The sequence below is a fragment of the Schistocerca nitens genome, chromosome 4 (assembly GCF_023898315.1).
Source record: "Schistocerca nitens isolate TAMUIC-IGC-003100 chromosome 4, iqSchNite1.1, whole genome shotgun sequence".
NCBI classification, from domain to species: Eukaryota; Metazoa; Arthropoda; class Insecta; order Orthoptera; family Acrididae; genus Schistocerca; species Schistocerca nitens.
Window position 1 is genome coordinate 306295709 of NC_064617.1, and position 11652 is coordinate 306307360.

The 11652-nt window shown below is 38.2% G+C and overlaps 1 protein-coding gene across 1 annotated transcript in view; it reads left to right on the forward strand.

Annotated features, from left to right (window-relative positions):
- Positions 1-8736, forward strand: part of LOC126252269 (lipase member H-like) — a 68965-nt gene extending 60229 nt beyond the window's left edge. The window contains exons 4-7 of the mRNA XM_049953142.1: positions 1983-2231; positions 5021-5209; positions 5877-6033; positions 8679-8736. Of these exons, the coding sequence (XP_049809099.1) occupies positions 1983-2231; positions 5021-5209; positions 5877-6033; positions 8679-8736 (653 nt within the window). The remainder of the gene's footprint in view (positions 1-1982; positions 2232-5020; positions 5210-5876; positions 6034-8678) is intronic.
- Positions 8737-11652: the final 2916 nt, after the last annotated feature.

Here is an 11652-nt window from a genome sequence, read left to right on the forward strand (position 1 = left end):
GTCATGTTACACGCATGGGAGAAGCAAGGCTACCCAAGAGACTCATGGGTTCAGCAGTAGAGGGTAGGAGGAGTCGGGTCAGACCAAGAAGAAGGTACCTGGATTCGGTTAAGAATGATTTTCAAGTAATAGGTTTAACATCAGAAGAGGCACCAATGTTAGCACTGAATAGGGGATCATGGAGGTATTTTATAAGGGGGCTATGCTCCAGACTGAACGCTGAAAGGCATAATCAGTCTTAAATGATGATGATGACGATGATGATGACAAGAAAACCATGTAATCTAGCTGCCCTGAAACTCTACAAAAAGATAAACAAAATCACTGGTACACATGTGCCAGGTTAACAAGATAGATAAACTATGTAAACCAACCTTACCTTGTTCTGAATGCCCTCTCAAAATAAGAATAAAAGTAGCGAAAATTCAAACCGTTCTTTGCAAGCTTGTGAAGCAGCCTATAATGGGGAACGGTAATGCAGCGATAACTCGTGTTAGTAGTACTAGACCGCAGCACATCCTGGAGCAGCTATGACGACATTCTTACCAACAAACTGCAATGCGTGCGATTACCCGACGTGTGCCCTCCACCTTCCCACGTAGTTACAGAAATTATAAAAGTACGCTAACTGCCCAAACTGATAAGAACATTGAAATGATAACAAGAAAGCACAAGTGTGTATAAGTAATTTTATGTTCAGAGTATGGAGAATGGTTGATGTCGAAGCTGGAGTATCAAATGAGTAATGTTATAGTTAGAAGACTATGAAAGTAACCTGAACGAAGTTAAGAAGCGAAAGTATATTTTTGTATGGCGAAGAATATGTTTCATGTAATAAATAATAACTGGTTTAACTGTGGGTCTGAGGAGTTTATTAATACAGGGTGTCTCTATTAAGCGCCGTCAGGCGCAATTTCTCTAGCACTTCAGCAGATATTTGCAATTTCATTTGTGCATTACGTAGCTGGAGTCAACCCAAACAAATACTGTTCAACACGTTTTTCATACGACGCCCATTGCTGACGGAAACGGCCGGTTTATTTCCAGTTAGAAAAAAAAAAGATTTTTAAAGGCGAATTTTATGTGCCCATTCGACAAAGTGGTCTCAGATTAGTGTAGTTCGACATTTGTTTTGACGTTAGGTGTTAACAGGGACAGTAAAACACGAAGAATGGACAGCAATTCAGCACCGACTCAGTAACACAGCATGCTTGGCGGTAGCAGTCAACGAGGGCCAGGGCTGTGCTGCCGCTGTTGGAGACAGGTTATTCTTGGAGTTTTACTGTCCCTGTTAACACCTACCGACAAAACAGATGTCGCACTAGACTACTATGGGAACGCCCTGTCGAATGGGCACGGTAAATTCCAGTTTAAAAAAAAATTTGTTTGTAAGTGGAAACAAACCGATGCTTTTCGTCGACGCTGGGATTCGCACGAAGGACTTGATGGGCTGACTCCAGCTGACTCCAGTTACACAATGCAAAAACGAAATTGTAAATATCTGCTGAAACTTGCCGGCCGGTGTGGCTGTGCGGTTCTAGGCGCTTCAGTCTGGAACCGCGTGACCGCTACGGTCGCAGGTTCGAATTCTGCCTCGGGCATCGATGTGTGTGATGTCCTTAGGTTAGTTAAGTTCTAGGGGCCTGATGACCACAGATGTTAAGTCCCATAGTGCTCAGAGCCATTTGAACCATTTTTTTTCTGAAACGCCAGAGAAAAAGCACCTAACGACTCTTAGGATAATATCCTGTATAAATGACCAACAGATTGAGTGACACCTTAATTTACTGTTCGGTATCTACTTCCCAACACAGGTACCTTACATCTGGCCCACTTATACATAACTACTGTTATCTTTCTCAGGTTCAAATGATAGCATAAGTTCCCTCTCACAAGCATATTAATTTTTGCAGTTTACCCTTCCTACAATTCGGTGTTCTTACTTCTGTGACTCCAGGAATAATAATAGCTTTATCTTTCAGGGTGGCTACAAGCTGGAGATTACAATGTGATTGTCGTAGACTGGTCAGTCCACGCAGGAAATTGGAATTATGCTCAAGCAAAAGCTGCTGTATCAGGAGTTGGAGAAGTTCTGGCTGCTTTCATCAACTGGCTTGCTTCTCTTGGTGCCAGCACCAATAACATGCAGCTTGTAGGACACAGCCTAGGCGCTCATGTGTGTGGTGTTGCAGGAAATCGTGTTACTGCAGGAAGACTGAATAGAATTACAGGTAGGAACTGATCTTAAGTCATATTGTTAAGTGATTAATAATACCAGATGTAGCTGTAGAGTCACAGATTCTGTAACTTCCCGTCTCATTTGTCTGATGAATCAATTTCCTGAATGTTTAATACTTCCATTTGTTATTTACAAAAGCTAATGGCACGAGAGATTCAATTCTTACGTTGCTGTTAACAATGGAATCAAGACTAAAGAAAAACCGAGACACGCTCATAGTATTTGTCGACCTCGAAAAACCGTTCGACAATGTAAAATGGTGCAAGATGTCCTAAATTCTGAGAAAAGCAGGGGTAAGCTATAGACGGGTCATATACAATATGTACACAATATGTACAACAGTCAAGAGGGAATAATAAGAGTGGACGACCAAGATCGAAGTGCTCGTATTAAAAATGGTGTAAGATAAGGATGTAGCCTTTTGACCCTACTGTTCAATCTTTACGTCGAGGAAGCAATGATGAAAATAAAAGAAAGGTTCTGGAGTGGAATTAAAATTCAAGGTGAAAGGGTATCAATGATACGATTCAATCGTCTTGCCGTTGAAGCTCTTTTCTTCCGTGTTTGCGTCAACAATACGGATGTTTTTGGATAGGGTCCGATTTGCTGATGACATTGCTATCCTGAGTGAAAGTGAAGAAGAATTACATGATCTGCTGAACGGAATGAACAGTCTAATGAGTACAGAGTATGAACTGAGAGTAAATCGAATAAGGACGGAGGTAATTTGTGGAAGAAATTTCTGAGAATGTACGTCTGGAGTACAGCAATGTATGGTAGTGAAACATGGACTGTGGGAAAACCGGAACAGAAGAGAATCGAAGCATTTGAGATGTGGTGCTACAGACGAATGTTGAAAATTAGGTGGAATGGTAAGGTAAGGAATGATGAGGTTCTGCACAGAATTGGGGAGGAAAGGAATAGGCCTATGTGGAAAACACTCATAAGGAGAAGGGACAGGAAGATAAAACATCTGTTAAGACATGAGGGATGACTACTAGAGAGAGCTGTAGAGGGCAAAAACTGTAGAGGAAGACAGAGATTGGAATACATCCAGCAAATAACTCAAGGCGTAGGTTGCAAGTGCTGCTCTGAGATTAAGAGGTTAGCACAGGAGAGCAATTCGTGGTGGGACGCATCAAACTAGCCAGAAGACTGATGATCAAAAACAAAAAATGGTATACTACTTTATTCATTTCACATTTAATTGATCATAATATTTTATGTGGTTAACACAGCTTGCATTTGTTATGCTTTCACTTCTGTCTCAACTGTTTTATAATGCAAGTAATATCTCATTATCTGTTCACAGCGAACAGCAATAATAGCACCTACACTAGGCCTTTCAAGAAATATTGATGCTAACTTTCTTGTTTCCTATGACTTTTACTGTCTTCTCACAAACTTGAATCCATAATTTTAAATCATCAAATTTTTAGAATATTATTTTGTTATTATTATTTCACTCTTTTGCACTTTTTATGTGTGAGATGTGATTAACATTGATTAAGAACTCTAACATTCTGAGAATTTAACATCAGTCATAATAAACGCACAATGACCTGCAGAAATTCTGAAGCATCATACCACATCAACAGTAGTTACTTTAGTCACGCATAAACATTACCTTTCCATAGAATATGATGCACAAACTTAACTTGAAATGAGAGTACTGTAATTTAATTCAGAGTATTAACCAAATGACACATTTTTGTCTTTTCTCACGAAAGTTTCTTTTTTGTATAACCTAGTTTTCAGTCTGTGAGCCTATTCTCTAATAAATCAGTTGCTTGCTAGGAAATGGGCTTACAACCCAAAATATTAGCCATATAAAAATAATACAGGTTTGTGAAACAAGACAAAAAACGTGTTTCGTTTGGTACAGTACAACATACAGTACAATACACAATGTTTCACCAAGAATCCAAAGCTGAATCAACTGAAGTGATTAACCCAGAGAAAATAAAGCTTCACTAAACAAAGACTTATCTTCAAGTCACCCATCCTATGTGGAAAAAGTATAGATTCTATGGGAACATAAATAAATATTTGATATTGAAACATGATTCATGGATGAGCTATTCCACTAATGTGAAAGTAAATAAAGACTTTCTGTCGCTCTTAATGACCACTTATGATAACATTTCTTTAAAGATAAACATGTGCTTTTTTTGCTGTGTAACCAGTATGAATTTAATTGCAGAACTGTAAAGGCAGCAGAAAAGAAAGGAATTAACAATACACTGATTCAAATACCTTGATCTCTCTTGATATCACAACTCATAAGGATAAGTGAGCTTGTTAACATGGGAAGGCATGCTGGCCCCAGTTCGAATCTGCCTTGTAGATTAATGATGGAATCTGGTGTGCCAGCCTGCCTGGATGTGGTTTTTAGGTGGGTTTCCATATCCACTGAGTTAGATCCAGGTGGTTCCCAAGTCACACTTCTGATAATTGTGCACAAGTAATTTGAAAATGATGCCACATTTGACCATGCAATTACACGACATGCAAACACAAGGGATATACGAATTCCTCCTCAGGACTGTAGTTGTCAGTAGCTGTATAATGGCTTTGGGAGTGGTAACCCTGCAGTAATAATAGCTCTTACACAGGTATGGTTGGTTCTCTGGGAACATATTGGGGAGGGGGGGAGGAGGAACACCATACCAGTCCTGACATGGCACTGGCTGGATAAAGGGTACTAGAGAGAGAGGGGGAGAGAGAGAGAGAGAGACTATCAGAATTACATTCTTCAAAAACCTGATTTTATCTGCGCAGGCATGGACCCAGCAGCACCACTCTTTGGTATAGAGTCTACTGCAGACCGTCTTGATGCAAGTGATGCTAGCTTTGTACAGGTAATACACACCAGTATTGTATTTCCTGGCTGGAAGGATGCTATGGGATCAGTTGACTTCTATCCAAATGGTGGATCATCCCAGCCTGGCTGTGGCATTGATGCTGGAGGTTAGTTATTTATGAAATTGTGTATGTTAACTTTTTTGTTGCAAAAGTAGAGAGAGGTTATGTATTGACATGCAACCTGTTTCATACCAACCGAATTAATTGTGGGATGTATGATAATAATTAATGAATAACATCTCCTGCATAAAGTTAGTATTTCTTTGTGACAAACTGAAAATGTAGAGATTTTACAGTTCAATTAACGAAAATAATCAGTTATGTACAAAAATCGATTGTGAGGGAAGGAACACTTTTCAGACTTAGATATGGTGCACAAATTATATGTTTAAAAGTAAAGAGAGTATTATGTAAAGGTTTTTTTTAAATTACTGCTGCCAGTCACAAACTTTGTCAACTTTTTAAATTACCGCTACCAGTCACATATTTCTTGAGACAGTCACAGTCTAAAAATAGTCAAAATGGCTTTTAAGAGAGTGTTCACTATCTTACAACACAATTTTAGCGTATTTCTACTTTTCAAATTTTATAGTTTCTATACAGACAAAATGAAATTTCTAAATAATTGTTGTAATTTCCTTAAAATTGTAATTTTCAGCTGTTGCTCATGTGACATACAGTTCTAAATGGTAATCATGTTCTAAATTGATTCACATTTCTGTTAGCGTTTACAGTAATGATTATGTGTGCTATTTGTTCCACAAATTCACAGGTGTATGTAGCCATGGTCGCTCAACAGAATTCTTTGCTGAATCTATAACAACAGCAACCGGTTTTAAGGCACACCAGTGTGGCAGCTGGAATGACTACAATAGTGGAAGTTGTGATAGCAATCCAACAGCTCTCATGGGAGAGACTGTATCAACCAGGTAAAACATATTCAGTAATATTTAATGTAGTTTAGGAACACCTGAATAATCTACATAGATATCTAATTAATACTTCCACATAAATATAGTTCTCCTTCTATTCATTCATTCAAACATATATACATGCATTATGCTCCCAGGGTAGTCAAAAAATGATTGCACATCTTGATTACTTATGACATTGGAAGCTTATGAAAGGATTTCAGTAAAAATCTATTGTTCAATAATAAAACATACACATATTACATTAATAAAAGTGAATATGTATATACCTTCTTGCACTATCATTGTAAAAATGTACTGACTAATACTCTATATTGACATCACATGATCTATATGCACATCACTAGCAAAAATTCAGTCACACATTTCTCCATTCTGGTCAATAATACGAATTTTCAAGGGTGATAGAGGAGGGCAAATGTATCACTTTTAGTTTAGGAACTCTTCTCTGGTAACAAGTGTGATGATTAATAAGAAATTAGTCGTGGAATGACTCTGCTCTACCCATGGAACTTGAGAACTTTTAGATTGTTATCTGTTTGATGTAATAAATTGATCTTTTATAAAACACTGCTGTTCTTACTATATGATAGGCACAGCCATCCAACATGTATGCATACATCATAAAGGATGAAAATTGGAAAACCCACTAATACTATGTAGAAAGTATGATGTGTGCATCAACATGGGTAGTGCTGAAGTTAATGTATTTAAGACTGCAGATTGTGCTTACAATACGAATTGTACAGCATTAATGAAACTGTGTTGGAACCAATTACCCAATTACGAAATTCGTGTGTGGACAAGCATTTGGAAATTATAGGGAAGTTGACCGGTTGTTCTGGGTCAAGTGTCCAAGTAAGAGACATCTGAAGCACATAAATGAATCCAGACGTTTATCAATATATAAAGGAATCTAGGAAGTGATACAACAAGACAAATGTCTGAAGAGGACAATTTACTGCTTCGACTTCTAAATTGCTGGCATCAATGACAACCTTCATTCAGCACTCGATCATTCGACTATGAATTGGTGTCTTACACAGTAGTGTGTGATACAGAAACAACAGCTACACTTCTACCACACACAGAAAATCTAACCTTCGTCTTGCTGATTCAAATGGTTCAAATGGCTCTGAGCACTATGGGACTCAACTGCTGAGGTCATTAGTCCCCTAGAACTTAGAACTAGTTAAACCTAACTAACCTATGGACATCACAAACATCCATGCCCGAGGCAGGATTCGAACCTGCGACCGTAGCGGTCTTGTGGGTCCAGACTGCAGCGCCTTTAACCGCACGGCCACTTCGGCCGGCTTCGTCTTGCTGACATTAGTGTTTGTGTCTTGGAAAGTAAAATGGAAATAATACGTACACCCCTAACATTCACACAATGCAAATGTTATAGAACCTACTGACTTCCATCTCGTGTTGAGCCAATGAAAGCTGTGCCGTCAATCCTGACTTTCCAGCATAAGTACTTTTCTTGGAACAGGTCTGTTTCGTCAGGGCTAGAATGCTCAGTAATTACGAATATCACATATAGGTCATTTTAAAGCCTGTTACAGTTGTGAAGACACATGACCACTGATGGAGCTCCAGCAAACTTGCATCTCTTACTCGAGAACATCTAGTTGAGATATTTAATTGAAGGTGGACAGGATGGGGAATCTTATTTCTTTTCTTGTGAGTTTGTTCTCCTGATAATTCGATTTCTTCATATGGAGTCATGTAAAAAGTCTCATCATGTGACACCTGTAGAGGCTGAAGAGGCTAGATGATGGAAAGAAGTCTCTATTCCTGTAACAGAGACTTCTACAATGATGTCAGGCGTCATACCTGAGTAGAAGTCGAGGGATTCCACATTGGGCAATTGTTATGAAAGTAGTATCTCATATGAGGTGTTGAGATAAACGTAATTATTACAAAAATGTGTAAACTCAGATTTTCATCCACAGTAGATAAACAGTAAGGCTGACATTTAATCATTTTCACTTATTCTAGATCAAATTTCTACATATAAAATTGTTTCATTATGTCCTCCCCATCATTTGTGAAAGTTTGTGTTATCGCCACTGAAACATCTTGGCAATGAGCTGAACTTGAAACATGCAGCAAAACCAAAAAAGAAAAAGATTTCAACCTTGGAGGAATTACTGTCACTTGTCCAACTTTAAACAGCTATAGATAAGCATAACATAAAACAACCCCAAGATTGTATTGTAAGTAAACCATACTTGCTCAACAATATAAGGAGAGACACCTCCTTTGTTCAAGGAGAGAAAAGTGTTGAAGGAAAGGAGACTTGTAAGCATCAAAAATGCAGGAAAAAACCTCCCAAGATCCTGAGTCGAGGTCAACTTACTGGAAAGTATATATGGTAATGCTCCTTTGGTTTGGGATTCTATTTGACTACTCCCACAGTCTTGTGCATTACGAATCTCTTTAATTTCAATGTTTTATCTCTTCTGCTGCACAAAGAAGACCCTTACTCTGACAAAAATTTTACAGCTTTGTTTGTGTTTCTATCTGCAGTTGGATGGTGATGATGTGTTTTCTGTCTATATTATAAATATTTTCAGATTATTAATAACTAAATAGCATATTTCTGTAATACTGCATACTGTTTTTCTTTCTTTCAGTGCTTCTGGAACATACTATTTGGCAACTGCAAGTTCTTCACCATACGCTCTTGGATAGAAGTGGTGCACACTGTCTCTTTCCAAACTTCTTTATCAGTCTGGAACAATAATTTTGATGTTGATCTAATATATAACTATTATTAAAAGAATAAATTTGTTTATGGTACTTTATAAAGACTCTCTCCTAGAAAACAACAGTATTGAATATACAATTTTACTTAAATACAATGTCCTAGAAAAAAAGTGTATATGTTTTATCATTGTTGATATTATGACACTTTCTTCCTTAACAATTATGCTGGTAGTCCTTAACAGTAAAGCAACTGTGTATTTTATTGTGTTGGTTCAGTGTATTAGAAAACGAGCAAGAGCAGTAGAAGTCTGTAGATACTTCAGTAATTAAAAGAATTAAATGAGACTCCTTTATGACAATCAAACCTTTCAAATCAGGTAAAAATCTTAAACAACAAGTTCCTGGCTTTGCCCTTCTCATCAGGTTTTTTTCACTAGCCTGGAAACAGTTGACAACACCATACTGAGAACTCAATAAAATCAAATAAAACCTGATGCTGGCACAATTACAAGATGAAAATAGAAAGCAAAGAATTGAGAAGACCAAATAGTATTTCTTTCATTTAGTAGCAGGCAAAGCTACACGTCTGAGGGCTTGTAGTAGGGAATACTAGATCACCAATAATTTTAAGGTAACTGGAGACGTAAATTTGTCACCTACGGCCTCAGTTCTCCACTTAAAAATTTTAACAAAGGAAATAAATCATAAACATTGAATGTTCAGGCAATATTTTGGAATACACCCTCTATTATTGCCTGAAGCTCATAGACGAGAGATTGTAGGTGACACTGACAAGCAAGTTACCTCCTCAAATCAAAGTTTCTTTGATTTTAAATGAGGGAAACACGCATGTGAACAAACTACGGATCACCGATCGAATTTTTGCACTTCCGGATCTGCGTCGTTACTAAACAGGAACTAGGAGCGACGTACAACAATGGTGGCCATTATGCACCTGCTCACAACGAGTAGGAGCCAAAGTGAGACGAATGAACCTGGAGGAACTCGATGTAGCCGCCAGATCTCAATAGGAACCATCTGTCAGGATTCCTGATGAATAGCTGTGCGCGGTGGGTGATGACACTCATGGCCAAGTGCACCAACCCCGGTCAAAAAGCATGATTACCTAGGTCCCGCGATCATGGTTAAAAGTAAATCGCGTTTAAAATGTTTCTGCAGTGCACCAATGTTAATCGCTGTTCAGCAAACCGTTGTCAGCCAACTGTGCATGTGACCGTGGTAAACTCTCTACATTGCAATGGAATGTGCCCTGGCGATGCAAAGACGTTAGTAAACATGAAATTGCACAGATAATCGCTGGTGCCACATTCTATCTTTGCTGTTTTTTTCCGTCGACAAGCAGAATTGTGTGTACGTATCTCAGTACCTATTTCGGATCTGTTGATTTCTTTTTTGGAAAATAATGGAGAATAAAAGAAGACTACCGAATTTCTCGAAGTACGAGATAGATGTACTTCTTGAACTGGTGGGTGCAAATGCATCCGTTCTTGAAAATAAGAAAACCGACGGCTGCAGCTTAAAAGAAAAACAGGCAATGTGGTCCCAAGTGGAGGCACAATTTAATTCTACTCCTGGTAAGTTTACTCATAAATGAATAACTTTTCTAGGTTCATCGTAAGCGTAGAATACGGCATAGACTGGCTTTTAGTTTGGCGTACCACTGAAATACATGATAGGACTATGTACATTTACGGTTGGAATGGTTTTGTTAGTTTTAAATTTCAAATCCAATGCCATGCTACTGTTAACTAAATATTATGTGACTAACGGAAGCTTTTATGTTGAAAATTGTGAACATACGTTTCTCACTTAGCCCTGTGCCGTATTCTTCACATATGCCTATACCACTTTCTTTTTAATGAACTGATATGTAAACAAAAGCCATATACAGATCATAGATTTTTATTGCAGTTATAAGTTAAGAGCCTCAGAATGCAAAATGGACTTGTGAATGTAAATAATATAAGAATTAATTTATGGTACTACAAACATTTATTTAATTTCAGGTGTGGCAAAAAGATCCTGTGGCAGGCTGAAAACCTGTTATGGAAACATGAAAAGAAGACTTCGAAAAGACCTTACGGAAGAAAAGCTGGAAGTGTATAAGACAGGTGGGGGAGGCCTACCCAAAAAACCAAGATCCATGGTCGGGCTTCACTATTAGAAATTGTTGGTTCCTCAATGAAACCGTTAACAAATGCATACGATTCCGATGCACAGTTTAGCATGATTGTGGATGTTGTCAACATGGAGTGCAGTGTAGTGCAGTGAGAACACGCCACCTGCTTCAGTTGTCGAATTAGCAGAGTGCACACAACCTAGCACTTCCCACACACCTGTCGTAACACAAAGTAAAGAGACACCAAAGAATGTTCTGGTGGATGTCACCAAGGTGCAATCTGTTTCACAGTCTCCTGATCAACTCAATGAAAACATTTGCACGCCGAAAAATATATGGCATCGTCGCAGGATGCCTGCAAAACCAAGGCCATCAGGTTTGGGAAAAGTAGTCGAAAATGTGTGCAAGAAGAGAGTGGAACTACTGGAGGCCCAATTTTACATGATGAAGGCAGAGCACCAAAAGGAGCTGAGGATTAAAAATTTAAAGATTCTGGCCCTGAAAGAAAAACTAAAATACTGGAAGAAGAAAAATGCGAGTGACACGTGACTTTTTTTCCTGTGACAGTGATTTTTTGTAATTTTTGGTGCTGTGTTGTATTCTATCTAATGTATTAAAGTTGTCTCACAGTTCAAATTGTTTCTCTGTGTTTGTCCTGTTAGTGATACTGCTACTATCCTAGTTGTTGTCTGTCTAATATCTGCTTACATCTTATTTGGTCTGGACTAAGTTTCATCCAATCACTTCAAATTAGAATTACT